This window comes from Neophocaena asiaeorientalis, unplaced genomic scaffold (assembly GCF_003031525.2).
Source record: "Neophocaena asiaeorientalis asiaeorientalis breed wild unplaced genomic scaffold, Neophocaena_asiaeorientalis_V1.1 scaffold91, whole genome shotgun sequence".
Classification (NCBI taxonomy): Eukaryota; Metazoa; Chordata; class Mammalia; order Artiodactyla; family Phocoenidae; genus Neophocaena; species Neophocaena asiaeorientalis.
Window position 1 is genome coordinate 10,903,805 of NW_020173198.1, and position 14,515 is coordinate 10,918,319.

At 50.8% G+C, this 14,515-nt stretch overlaps 1 protein-coding gene across 6 annotated transcripts in view; it reads left to right on the plus strand.

Annotated features, from left to right (window-relative positions):
- Positions 1–14,515, plus strand: part of MYH11 (myosin heavy chain 11) — a 125,813-nt gene that overhangs the window by 85,836 nt on the left and 25,462 nt on the right. For all 6 annotated transcript variants that reach the window (XM_024744265.1, XM_024744270.1, XM_024744266.1 and 3 more), the window contains 11 exons: positions 1,160–1,312; positions 2,241–2,414; positions 3,618–3,791; positions 5,159–5,273; positions 7,940–8,133; positions 9,503–9,624; positions 9,748–9,817; positions 9,982–10,142; positions 11,521–11,629; positions 13,325–13,456; positions 13,548–13,754. In XM_024744265.1, coding sequence (XP_024600033.1) covers positions 1,160–1,312; positions 2,241–2,414; positions 3,618–3,791; positions 5,159–5,273; positions 7,940–8,133; positions 9,503–9,624; positions 9,748–9,817; positions 9,982–10,142; positions 11,521–11,629; positions 13,325–13,456; positions 13,548–13,754 — 1,611 coding nt within the window. The remainder of the gene's footprint in view (positions 1–1,159; positions 1,313–2,240; positions 2,415–3,617; positions 3,792–5,158; positions 5,274–7,939; positions 8,134–9,502; positions 9,625–9,747; positions 9,818–9,981; positions 10,143–11,520; positions 11,630–13,324; positions 13,457–13,547; positions 13,755–14,515) is intronic.

Consider the following 14,515-nt stretch of genomic DNA (forward strand, 5'->3'; position numbering starts at 1 on the left):
GATCTTCCCGGACTGGGGCACGAACCTGTGTCCCCTGCATCAGCAGGCGGACTCTCAACCACTGCGCCACCAGGGAAGCCCAGGGAAGCCCAGGGAAGGGCTTTTAAAGGCAACATTTGGGGTCAGGGTTGCAGGGGGCGTGACTTTCTTCAGATTGGTTTGTGGTGAGGTAACAAGGTGGTATTCCAGGAATCTTAATCATCGACCTTCTGCTTCCAACTAGTCTGGGTTCTATGCACTTGTGTATGTAGTCACCATCCTCCACCTGGGTGGGGGTCTTAGTTCCTGCAGAACAACTCAAAGACTGTATCACATTCAGATTGTTATGTATATCCCTTGAGGAGGAACTAGGACTCTGTTTTATCCCTGCACTATTGTTCCTTGACGGCTTTTCCTTTGTTTCTGCATTCCCTCACTTCCCTAATTAGTAACTCCTTGAATCTGCTCTTTGGAAATCAGGGAAGGCTTAGGAGCCCTTTCTCTACAAACAAGAAACAGGGGACATGGAGGGGCTTTTGTACCTGTCAAGGCCCCACAGGGTTCTGCTCAGTTTTGGCCCCCATCCCCGCTCCAATCCTGAGTGGAACAGGTACAGTACGAGAATGGGAATAAAATTTTGGATAGAGAGATTAATCATAAACTCGGCAGAGGAACTCGGTTTTAGGGGGACTTGGTTTCACATCCATCCATCCACCCATCCATCTTTGTATCCCTCATCTATCCAATACTAGAATAATCAAAGTCCTATGTCAGGTTTTGAAGATACAACACTGACTGCATAAGAACAGCAGAGTTCCTCACTCCTGACCTCATCTTGAGCTCTTAATTGCAGGTACGAGGTTGAACTATGTTTTGGAAATGACTGTATACCCTTTCTAGAGGCAGGACTGACCGCCTCTAAATGATCACTGGGATGGAGCAGACTCCACTTTGCTCCAGGTCCCTCTGACAGGAAGTGATTATTATTCACATTGTCATTCCTAGGTCTGACCACTCTGCCCCTCATTGCTGGTTGTAGAGATGGTATAGTTTCCTTTTCTTTGTTTATTTTTTAAGGACTGATTATAGGTAGAGGGAAAATAAAACTCCAGGGCCACCAGCCAGGCCCATGTGAAAACACAGCCCATTGGGAGTAACCATGTCCTCTCGCCCCCCGTAGGCAGATTTTGCAATAGAGGCCCTGGCCAAGGCCACTTATGAGCGCCTTTTCCGCTGGATACTCTCCCGCGTGAACAAAGCCCTGGACAAGACTCACCGGCAAGGGGCTTCGTTCCTGGGGATCCTGGACATCGCTGGATTTGAGATCTTTGAGGTACAGCTTGGCAGGTTCATGACAGACATGGTCTTGGTTCTCTGGAAATTAGCTTCCACTTGGAGAAATCACTATTTTGGAGAAAGGCAGGTGGCTACTATAGGGTGGGAGACTGTCTAGTTAAGGTTAAATCCTTGAGGGTGTAAGAGACAGAAATCCAATGGGGAATATATTGGTTTCTGAAACTGAGGCCAGAGATACAGCTGGATCCAACAGGCAGGACCTGAACTCCTGCCATCTCCCTCTCTCTGCCATCCTCCACCTTGGCTCTATTCTCAAGCAGGCTCTCCCCTCATGGTGGCAAGATGGCTGCCACTGCTCCAGACTGCCTCTCAGTTCCAACCAGTTCCAATTCTTTCCAACAGTTCCACCCAAAGTCTTGGAATTGAGTCTCATTGACTCCTACCTGAGTTGGGCCACATGTCACCTCAGAGCCAAGCACTGTTTTTCGGGTCTTTCAGTACTTCATGGAATGTAACATGCCTCCTGGGTCCCACTCCCATGGGTTGGAGGGAAGTTCTCAGTGAAAGGGAAGATGTTGAGATTGACAGATATTCCAGAACATATCTACTATGGAATTACTCCCTCTCTGAGCCTCAGTTTCCACATCTGCAAAATGGGGTGATGAAATACCTTACACGGTTATTCTATCCATAAATCATTGTGCAGATGGAGATAAGCATCCTTAAAACCACGTGTGTCCGTAAAACCATGTGACATGAGAATAAGTAACTTTTGCCAGCCCTCATGAACCCTGGGCAGCCTTCACTGGGGCCTGAGACCTCTCTGGGTGCTGAAATGGCACAGCAGGCTTGTGGAAAGTGTGTCCGGCGTGGGGCTTTCTCCAGCACGGAGCTTCTCCGGGGCCCCAAGTCCTCTGACTTGTACCGCGATGCTCACGGGGCCTCCCCTGGTGTCATGTGCTCAGGTGAACTCGTTCGAGCAGCTGTGCATCAACTACACCAACGAGAAGCTGCAGCAGCTCTTCAACCACACGATGTTCGTCCTGGAGCAGGAGGAGTACCAGCGCGAGGGCATCGAGTGGAACTTCATTGACTTCGGGCTGGACCTGCAGCCCTGCATCGAGCTCATCGAGCGGCCGGTAAGGCCCCACCTCACACTCACACGCAGCCGGCACGCGGACCCTGCACACTCTCCGTGGGGCATGGCTTCCCCCCTCAATGAGTCCCAAAAGCCTGTAAACTGAATCTTTGTGAACTAAGTCACATTGTCCCTTGACTCACATTTTCATATCAACGGTATTTCTTTTTTTATTCCTCCCCTCTCTTCCCCTCCCCACCACGCCCATCCCTCCCCTTCCCATCTCTCCCAGTCATTCATTCCCAAAGGCGAGGATCTTGGTTGTTTTCACTGACCCATCCCAAACTCCTAGAACCATGCACATAATAGGTACACAAGAAATAATTTTTTTTTTTTTTTTTTTTTTTTTTTGCTGTACACGGGCCTCTCACTGTTGTGGCCTCTCCTGTTGCAGAGCACAGGCTCCGGATGCGCAGGCTCAGCGGCCGTGGCTCACGGGCCCAGCCGCTCCGCAGCATGTGGGATCTTCCCAGCCCAGGGCACGAACCCGTGTCCCCTGCATCGGCAGGCGGACTCTCAACCACTGTGCCACCAGGGAAGCCCAAGAAATAATTATTGAATGACCATTTACTGAGCACCTACTATGGGCTGGGCCCTCTCTTTAGGGGCTGGGGATGTAACAATGAATGAGATGGATGCAGTCCCTGCCCTCCTGGAAGAGCGGATAATGAAACCAAACAAAAGAAGCAACTAAAACCCCTGATAAGGCCAACACGGAGAGTGGTTTAGGAGTGCCTGCTTTGGACAGAATAGTCAGGAAAGGCTTCTCTGATCTGAGTCCAAAAAGCGAAGGCTATTCCAGCAGAGAAAATGGCATGTGCAGATCTGGTGGTGCTCCTGACACCTTAGTTTAAAGTGTCTCAGCCACAGCGAAGCACTTTACCCAAAGGAACCCTTAGGTGAATTTATACGTAAAGGAGTGCATTCCTTTGCTAAACTCTTTGTGATGTTGTGTGTGTACTGCCCACGAGGGGGCAGCAGCAAGCATGTTCTGTTGGGGCTGGCCCTTCCCTAGTGCTGGTCCACTGGGCACATCATTCTTTGAGGATAGATTGGGGGAGCTGGGGTCGAGGGCATAAATCCACCTTTATATGTAGGTAGATACAGTAATGGAGCCTATGCGTGTGTTTGGGTGACCGGCTCTTCCTGGCAAGCCTGAGGTTTGGGCATCCTTGCTATGGTCTGCCCTGCTTGTCTTCCACAGAACAACCCTCCAGGTGTGCTGGCCCTGCTGGACGAGGAGTGCTGGTTCCCCAAAGCCACAGACAAGTCCTTTGTGGAGAAGTTGTGCTCGGAGCAGGGCAACCACCCCAAGTTTCAGAAGCCCAAGCAACTCAAGGACAAAACTGAATTCTCTATCATCCACTATGCCGGGAAGGTACCAGCTGAATGTCCCAGGGGTCTCTCTGTCCCAGGGGACCCAGGCAGGATGCTCAGAGTAGGAGTAACTTGCGAATGGCAGAACCCAAAGACATCTGGTATAAATCAAATCCCAACCAAGTCTTATACATGATTTGTCTAAGCATCAGTAAGGGACAAGATATAGAGATATAACATATAATAGAAAGGCTAAGGTATATATAATACATGTATATTAGAGATATAGAATATATAATGTAGTGGAGAGGCTAATATATATGTTGTCTATTATATACATATATGAGATATATAATATAATATATTAGAGAGGCTACTGTATACAGCTATTACTTTAGCCTCTCTAATATACTCCAACCTCAGTGGCCAGGCGATTCTTTCTTGTATAGACTCTAAATCCTTCCTGCTACAAGTTAAACCCAACAGGAAGGGCCAACTGGAATGGGGTGACCAATAAACCCACTTTTGAGTCCAACAGGAATCTCCTTTATCATGCCCTTGGGTTTGCCATTGCCAGCCTGTGCCACCCAGGGAAATCTGCGATGGCTGTCTTCTTCTTCCTTCCTCCTCCTTCCTCCTCCTCTGCCTCTGTCATCACTGTCATCATGTCATAGCTCTTGATGTACAGGACCTTCCCCTATGGCTCCTGAGGGTCCTGGATAATGTAGAAAAGACATAGCTCAGTCTGACTTGAATCTTAAGAGTATTTTATTGACTCCCCAGTATCTTCACTGGGGACAAGCAATGCCCTAAACCAGGGATTGGCGAACTACAGCCCAGGTGCCAAACCCAGCCCACAGCCTACTTTTGTAAATAAAGTTTTATTGGCACACAGTTTAGCTCAGGCCTGGCCATCACAGTTAAAACCCACATCCTGTAAGAGCCCACCAGAGCTATTTTATCAGTTCCTTCCATTTCATAGTCAAAATAATAAAATTAAAAAGAGGTCCCCAAATTTAATTTAAAAACCAGATTGTTGTCAAGCCTTCACTGGATGAGAGGGGAACTTTGGGTGTGAGGGGAGGGTATTCACCACCAGCAAAGCTCCATACCTTTTGGAAATCACAGGCTTCATGCTGGGCTCTGGCAAAGGGAGGCTGCCGGAGGAGGCTTACTAGGAGAAGGCAAGGATAGAGACAAGGCCTTCCTAGCAAAGGCTACCATGGCTGATGCCCTACTGTGCGCAGAGCCCTTTAAAGTTCTGACCTATTGGTCTCTTCATTGATGTTTGTGGATTCCCATCATGGCAACCACTAATGTTTCCTCTCTGACCTCGGAAGATCCGGGAGGGAAACAGGAGGACTGGAGCCCTGCCCTTAGTTCATAACTGAAGCAGAAGCACCTGACCGGTGGGGTGGTCCTTGGCAGGTGGACTACAATGCAAACGCCTGGCTGACCAAGAATATGGACCCGCTGAATGACAATGTGACTTCCCTCCTCAATGCCTCCTCGGACAAGTTTGTGGCCGACCTGTGGAAGGACGGTAAGGCCCTGCCTGCTGAAGCAGGAGGACTGAACTCCCTCCAGCCCCTTCCAGCTGCCCCTGATTCCCACACCTGCTCCCAGGAGGGGCGGGCCTTTGTGCGGTGGGGGAGAGGGCAGTGTTGGCAGGTGCTAATGATGTCTGATTGACACATTCAACAAATTCCTGAGGCCCTCAACCCCACGCCTGGACCCCAGGGAGAAGGTCCTGAGTCAGGGCTCAGGCACTGATGGAGGAAATATCCTAGAAGGCATGTTGGGTCAGAAGGCCCCTCTGGAGTCAGAAAGGCTTAACTGAATTCTCTTCTCTGCCATGTACCAGCTGTGTGATCTTGGACAAGTCACTTGACTGCCTTAAGCTTCCCTGTCCTCATTGCTAAAGCCAGAAAAAAAATAATAATCCCCTACCTCCCCTAAGATTATTGTGAGGGTGAAATGAGATCAGTGGGGCCAAGCTTGACCATGGATCAGGATCTCCTGGGAGGCTTGTTAAAACGCAGATGATCGCTGGGCCTCCTCACAGGGATGGGGCCTGAGAATTTGCATTTCTAACAAGTTCCTGGGTGGTGCTGATGCTGCTGGTTTGGGGACCACACTTCGGTTCCCTTTAAGAATTAGAGAATAGATAACCCAGGTGAAGTACTTAGCATCCGCTAGCCCATAGTAGGGACTTAGTATATATCAGCTGCTGCAATGACTATTAGGGGTGGTGGGCTTTACTGCTTTTGTTCCTGGACCTCGGTGCCCACAGCAGATTTCACTCTTGACACACAGCCCGTGGGCCTAGGGCCTACAGGACTGGCTGCCCTTGCTTTAAGCATGGGGTTCAGTTCTGCCAACATTTCCTGGGTGTCAAGGCCCTGGGATGGGGTAACAGCATCTCAACCTGGGTCATACCTCACACCTAGGACTCATGATGAACTCAGCAAGTCCTTCCTTCAAGGAGCCACAGTCTTGTGGGAGAGGCAGACAAACAAAGACATTATTACATGAAGCCTAGTTGAGCACAAGGAGCAGAAATGGTGGGGTCTAATGCCAGTGGGGTTGAACCCCACAACACCATCAACCAACTGGATACAATTGACTATACCTGTAGTCTGTGTTGTCCAACAGCAGAACACATGTTCTCCTCAAGCTCATGTGGAACATTCACCAAGATGGACCACACTCTGGACCCTAAAACACACCTTAACAAATTGAAAAGAATAGAAGTCATACAATGTCTGCTCTTAGACCACAGTGGAATTGAACTAGAAATAACAGAAAGAGGGCTTCCCTGGTGGCGCAGTGGTTGAGAGTCCACCTGCCAATGCAGGGGACACGGGTTCGTGCCCCAGTCCGGGAGGATCCCACATGCCATGAAGCGGCTGGGCCCGTGAGCCATGGCCGCTGAGCCTGCGCATCCAGAGCCTGTGCTCTGCAATGGGAGAGGCCACAACAGTGAGAGGCCCACGTACCACAAAAAAAATAACAGAAAGATAACTGAAAAATCTGAAAATATGTGGAGGTTAAGCTACACACTTCTAAATAACACAATGGGTCAAAGAACAAATTTCTTTGACCCATGTGTTATTTAGAAGTGTGTTGTCATTTGTTAATTTTCTCAAGGGAAATTTTAAAATGTTGAACCAAATGAAAATGAAAACACTACTTATTAAAATTTGTGGGATGCAGCAAAAGCTGTGCTTTGAGGGAAATTTATAGCAATGCCAGGATTGGGCTTGGTATGTGCAGCACCTGCTGGGCCAGTAGGAGTCTCTCATTCCATTCTGAAAGAAAAAGAGTCTTGGTGGTGATAATAGTAATAATAATAATACCACCACCCACTCTTTGTTGCTTTGTTGAGCCCTTACCAAAGTGCCAGATTCCTATGTTGGAGTGTTTGCTATGCCTTCTACCCAGAATATTCCTTCTCTTGATATCTGCCTGACTACTTTCTGGTCTCTACTCAAAAATATCAGTTTATCAGAGGGACACCCCCATCATGCTAAGAGATCACCCCCATCATTCCCAACCCACCTTAACCCTGCTTTATCTTTCTAAGCACACCTTCACCACCCCAAATATTACATACCTACATGTGTGATCATTGTCTGCTCCTTCCATTAGAATATCCATAGGATATGAGCTGGGGTCAGGGGGACACAGGGTCTGTGTTTTGTTCACGTCTGTATGCCCAGGGCCTGACACACAGTAGGCTCTCAATAAATATTTGTTGGTGGATGAAGGATTGAAGGCAGGCAGGGAAGTAAGCACTTCGCATGCCTTATTCGCTTATTCCTGCCCTGGGAGGTAGATGCTGTCATCAACTCCATTTCATAGAAGGAGAAACTGAGGCACAAAATGACGCTAGGCCAAGGCAGTGGCAAAAGCAGGATTTACTCCCACGTCTCTGTGACAATGTCAGAGAGAATTTGTTCTTTCTGTCACTTAGGAGCTCTCGGGGTCTCAGAAATAGATAATATAGTACTTGGAAAGCAAAGCCCCCTGTGCCTCCATTTACCTGCCTCTAGAGGGAAGGTGTTGGCTGGCAGAGGAAAGAATGGGGAATGGTGCCCACAAGGGAGCAGGGGACCTGAGGTCTCAACCTTCCAGGCTGGTCCCCTGGCCTGCTGTGGAGGTTCAGGTTCCCTGGGTGGGCCGACATCACCCTTCATGTGCCCACAGTGGACCGCATCGTGGGCCTGGACCAGATGGCCAAGATGACGGAGAGCTCGCTGCCCAGCGCCTCCAAGACCAAGAAGGGCATGTTCCGCACCGTGGGGCAGCTCTACAAGGAGCAGCTGGGGAAGCTGATGACCACGCTGCGCAATACCACCCCCAACTTCGTGCGCTGCATCATCCCCAACCATGAGAAGAGGGTGAGGCTACCACCCGGCTCTTGGGGGGTCAGAAGGTCCCCCCGGGACATCATCAGGGTCTGTGGGGAAAGGGAAGGCAGAGCGGGGTACAAGGGCTGGAGGAAAGCTTGACCACCACCCCACCACCCCGAGGGCTCCATCTGACATGGGTAAGAGGCGCTCATTTCCCAGCCTGGAGGCAAAAGAAGGCAAGAGAGGAAAGGAGAATGCACCCGGGGACCTTGAGCCCTGGAGTGGCTGCACAGGGTATCAGATCACTCATTCGTCCATTATTCCAGCTAATAATTACTGAGCTCCACTTGGCTGGGGATACAGTGCTGGATAAATTATTGTCCTTGCCTGCAGGTTTCTTATAATCTAGAGCAGGGGTGCTTTAGCTGGGGGCAATTGTGTGCCCTCCCTCCCCTGCAGGGGAGATTTGGCCATGTCCGGAGACATTTTTAACGGGGAGGGGGCAGTTACTGGCATCCAGTGCATAGAAGCCAGGGATGCTGCTAAACATCCTTCAGTGTGCAGGGCAGTCCCCCACCACAGAGAATTATCCAGCCCAAGATGTCAGTATTGCTGAGGTTGTGGGAGAGGTAGACAGCTGATACCCATGATGTTATCTGGGTAAATTATGAGAACACCAAAGAGCTGGGGCTCCCACTTGAGACTGGGGGATCTGAGAAAGCTTCTTAGAGAATGGGAAGTTGGTGATGCTGAGAGCAGTGTGGGAAGGGCACCCTAGGCAGAGGGACCAGAATAAGCAAAAGCGTGGAGGTGAGAAATGAAGGGTCTGGGCAAGGAAACGCTAGGTGGGTCATTTTGTGTTGACGTGTGATGGTGTGAGGCAGGGATTGGGAAGAGCTGAGGCTGGAACTGTGGGTGGGGCTAGATTGTGGAGTTCCTGTGGGTGGACCAGAGCTTGGCCTTCCTGCTGTAGGATGCCATCGGGGGCTTTTAAAAGCAGGGGTATGTCATGATCAGATTCACATTTTAGAAACCAAATAAGGGGATAAGAGAGTCAGGACAGGGTGGGACGATAGTATGAAGCTGTTGTGATCATTGGGACAGGAGAAGATGGGGGTGAGTAGATGGCAGTGACAATGGTAGTGGAGAGAAGTGTGTAGATGGGGAGACATTTGGGAGGTAGGAGTCATAGAACTGGTGATGGACAGGAAGTGAGGGAGGGAGAAGTGACGAGGAGGAAGCCCCAGGTGATGCTAGTGCCACCAAGTACGAGAGGTGACACCAGAACCCTCAGCTGAGCTCTCACCTGGTGCCCCGTGATCCCCCATGGCCTGGCGAGGTGGGTCACCAGGCCTGAGATTTGGGGCTTGCTGCTCCCCGCGGCCCCGGCGGCCCACTGCCATTTGCGTCTTTGCAGTCCGGAAAGCTGGACGCCTTTCTGGTGCTGGAGCAGCTGCGGTGCAACGGGGTCTTGGAAGGCATCCGAATCTGCCGCCAGGGATTCCCTAACAGGATCGTCTTCCAGGAGTTCCGCCAACGGTGAGCCCACCGGGGCCGGGCACGGGTGGGGCAGCGGGTGGGACGGGGGTGAGCAGGCTGGGTGGAGGGACAGACGGACGACAGAGATTCACTCGGTCGGTGACTCCTGCCCTGTGTCTCAAGCTATGAGATCCTGGCCGCAAACGCCATTCCCAAAGGCTTCATGGACGGGAAGCAGGCCTGCATTCTGATGGTGAGCCCAGCCCCAGCCCCACCCCAAATATCCAACTGCAGACCTCCCGGCCTCTGGTGGCACTTCCCGCAGCTGCTCCGGGTGGGACCCTCCTTAAACACACTTAACCCCTGGCCAAGTGGCATAGCCGAGAACGGGAACTCTCATCCTCCTTCCTTCTGCAGATCAAAGCCCTAGAACTCGACCCCAACTTGTACAGGATTGGGCAGAGCAAAATCTTCTTCCGAACTGGCGTCCTGGCCCACCTAGAAGAGGAGCGGGACTTAAAGATCACCGACGTCATCATGGCTTTCCAGGCGATGTGTCGCGGCTACCTGGCCAGAAAGTAAAGACCCACGCGCTATCACCTCCCTGCAAACACAGGCCAGAAATACAAAATTTCGCGGGCTTTCTGGCCTCATGTTCTGATTTTCTGATTCTAAGAGGCCATCTGCTCTAAGATGCATCATTGATTGAATGGCAGCCTTTTCTTGGGGGAGAGAAATGCTACCACTTTAAATATATGCACTAGTTATAAGGGCAGGGCAGGAAGGAGTTAAGACCATGGGCTCTGGAGAGTTAGACGTGGGTTCTCACCCTGGCTCCCCTACTTATTTGCTGAAGAACCTTGGGAAGGTTACTCTACCTCTGAGCCTCAGGAAAATGAACATAATCATTCCTGCCTCATAAACTTCTTTTAATGAGGGGTCAATGAAATACTGCATGAAAAGGGTTGAGAACAGTGGCTGGCTATCATTTCAGAAATGTGAGAATATGATAAAGTGTCTGAGGAAAGAGTATTTGTGTCTATACCCCTATGTCCAAGTGGGACTCATAAGGCAAAGTCGTAGAAGGCCTGATGCCCCCTCTGTTTTGGGAATCCTGAGGGCTGGGTGAGGGCTGCAGTTCCTCCATGAAACTCACACCCCAAACAGGACACAGGGGCTGGCAGAGTAGCTCCTGTCCAGGGCATATGTCTTCAGGAGGTATGGACCATGCACTCATCTGCAGAGCCCTGACTGTGTCAAGCTGATTCATTGTCAAGTAGACCCAGGATGGTCAAGGTCAAATCTGGGGAGCTCTTGGTCCAGGGACAGACCTAAACTGTTAACTTTCATAACTAAATTCTCTGTTGCCACCCCTCCCACCTCCAGACTAACTGGGGCAATTTTATTCTTCAAATTCACCCACATCCAAGATGGCAGCCGCAATGGCAGCCGCACAGAGGCGAGAGGATGGTGCTCACTGTTCTGTGGTTTCTCAAACCCAGTAGCCCTTAAGTAGGAAGAGTGCTGGTTCTGTGTCAGGTCTGGGATTTTAAATTATCTGAGGAAAGGATAGGTTTGTCAGACACTCAGCTTTGGGGAAGATGTGGCACAGCTGAGGGTGTAGGACAGCCCTTAGGAACGGTGTAGCATAGATCAGTTTCCTGGGTGTTGTCAGGACCACAGATCTGAATCCAGGGCATTTTGTGAGCCTTGGGTCTTCCTTGTCCACTGAGAAAGGCTCTGGCCTCCAGATGGTATACTTTTGCTGATGCTCAGAGCTTCCTGGAGAATCTGGGCTGGAGAGAATGGGGGACGTCCTTGTACAAGTCACTAAATCACAAGCCAAAGAGAAGCATCGTGCCTTCAGGATGCCGCGGGGCGGGATGCCGTGACAACACAGTGAGGTGTGTGCTGAGCCAAGCAGGTCTTCTCACAGCTCCCCTTCCCTCTCCCCAGGGCTTTCGCCAAGAGGCAGCAGCAGCTGACGGCCATGAAGGTGATTCAGAGGAACTGCGCTGCCTACCTCAAGCTGAGGAACTGGCAGTGGTGGCGGCTCTTCACCAAAGTGAGTGCCTCCTTCTCCCACCCCCCATCCCCCCACCCAGTCCTGGGTCTTCACTTGGACGCTGTCCATGTGGAACTGGAGGTGATTGACAGCAGGTGTGCAACTGAGGGCTCGAAACCAAACCTTGCCCTTTGGCGATTCTCCAGGTCTGAGAAAGGCCCCCTCTTTGGCACATGGGTTACAGCCATGACCTTAACCCAGATGCAGAGCATTTCCATCACCGCGAGGATCACCTGTTGCGCCTTTAGAGCCCTACCCACTTCCCTCCATAGCCCCAGCAAGCACGAATCTGTTCTCCATTTCTATCATTTTGTCATCTCAAGGATGTTCTATAAATGGGGTCCTTCAGGATGTCACCTTTTGAGATGGGCTTTTGTCACGAAGCATCACTCCCTGGAGATCCCTCCATCCAGCTTGTTGTGTGTATCCATTGTCTGTTTCTCTGGGTACAACTTGGTCTTGCAGCATCGCTGGCTGTCATGAGCCAATCGTGCAAAGACTTGCTCTGTAGGGACAGACATGGCTTTCTCTTAGGTGCCCTTGAGTGTGTAAATGGGCACAAACCTTTTTCACTGAGCAAGTGTGTATTGAGGAACTACTGTGCACCAGACACGTGCAAGGTGCTAGGGGTGCCCTGGCCTCATGAATATTCTAGTCAAGTGGGGAAGCAGACGGGGTCAGCACAGGAACAATGCCCATGGCAGACTGGGGTCAGCGCAGGAAGGTAGCCACAGTGTGTCTGACAGGGCTTGAACACAGGAGTTAGGAGTCAGCTTGGTGAAGAGCAGTGAGGGGAAGCTGCTTTTGGAAATGTTCATCCCCACTGACCCAACTTCTAGAAAACTCTTCTCAGAAAACCATCTGAAATAAAGAAAATCAAGAATGAAGGGCATTCATTTACAAGAGCAAAATTTCCGTGCCCAGCCCTGGCAGACTGACTCACACCAGCTCATCCATCATTGGGATATTTTTCAACCATTAAAAATGATGGTTATCTAAAAATCAAGTTGTAAAGCTGATGGGACAGCATGGGGTGATAATTATCTTATAGCTTTTAGTAATAAAAGCAGCAAGTAGGGAATTCCCTGGCGGTCTAGTGGTTAGGACTCCACGCTTTCACTGCCAGGCACCTGGGTTCAATCCCTGGGGGGTGAACTAAGATCCCACAAGCCGTGCAGTGCAGCCAAAAAAAAAAGCACTGGGCAGCGTGATCTCAGGTATTTTTTTTTCATGTGTAGGACAATGCTGAGAATGGGAGGTAGGATGTAGGGATTTTTCTTTCCTTTTCTCTCTGGAGGGAAACATATCAGTTTGTTGGCAGCAGTTCTCTCTCAGGATGGGATTAAATGGGGGGAGGGGAGACTTTCTCCTTTCACTTTGCACCTTTTCCCATTGCTCTAATTTAGGAATTTTCAATCTCAGCACTGCTGATATCTTGGGATGGATAATTCTGTGTCGGGGGGCTGTCCTGAGCATTCTAGAATGTTGGGCAGCATCCCTGGCCTATATCCACTAGATGCCAGTAGCATTCCCCACCCCAGTTGTGACAGCTAAAACTGTCCCCAGAAATTTCCAAATATCCCGCTAGGATCTGAGAGTGGGTAAAATTGTCCTTTGCTGAGAACCACTGATTTATTATGAGAGTGTTTCCCTTGTGCCACAAAAGCAAGTGACGGGCTGACCCTCTGTGTGCAGGTGAAGCCCCTGCTGCAGGTGACGAGGCAGGAGGAGGAGATGCAGGCCAAGGAGGATGAGCTGCAGAAGACCAAGGAGCGGCAGCAGAAGGCAGAAAGCGAGCTCAAGGAGCTGGGGCAGAAACACGCGCAGGTACCGGGCCGGGAGCCTGGCCGGGGCTGTGGAGGGCAGGATGCCTGCTCCTGTGGGGCTCACGGGCCGTCTCCCCACCCTCTGCATGCAGCTGACTGAGGAGAAGAACCTGCTTCAGGAGCAGCTGCAGGCAGAGACGGAGCTGTACGCGGAGGCCGAGGAGATGCGGGTCCGGCTGGCAGCCAAGAAGCAGGAGCTGGAGGAGATCCTGCATGAGATGGAGGCCCGCCTGGAGGAGGAGGAAGACAGGGGCCAGCAGCTGCAGGCAGAACGGAAGAAGATGGCCCAGCAGATGCTGGTAAGGCACTGCAGGGGCAGCCCTCGGTGGGTACGAAATCCCTTGACCCTCACGGCAGGCCTGTGAGGTGCATCTGACATTGTATGTCCCCTTTGGACAGAGAAAGAGACTAAGGCTCGCAGAGAAACCGCCATCTGCCCACACAGGTCTCCTTGGAAGCCTGCTCAGTTCTACTGCCCTGCCTTTCATGTGCAAACACCTTTCTTCCTAATAGCAACCCTGGATGAGGGGTAATTGTATCAGTAAGCTATTGTTGCAGAACCAAAACACCCCAAAACTTAGCAGCTTGGAAATAACAAACATTTATCTCACACAGTCGTGACTCTTGAGAGTGGCTTAGCTGGGTGATTCTGGCTTAGAGCCCCGTACAAGGTTGCAGTCAGGATGTCAGCCTGGGCTGCAGCATCTGAAGGCTGGACTGGGGCTGGAGGACTCACTTGCACATGGCTCACTCACGCGACTGTAGGCAGGAGGCCTCCGTTCCTCACCTTGTGGGCTTCTCCATAGGGCTGCTTGAGTGCCCTCACAACGTGGCGGCCGGCTTTCCCCAGATGGAGTGAATGAAGAGACAACAGGGAGGAAGGTGCAAAGCCTTTTATAGCCTAATCTCTGACTTATACACTCCATCACTTCCTCTTGATATTATTTGTTAGAAGCAAGTCACTAAGTCCAGCTGACACTCAAGGGGAGGAGAATTAGGCTCCACCTCTTGAAGGGAAGAGTATTAAAGAATTTATGGACATATTTTTTAACCACCTTGG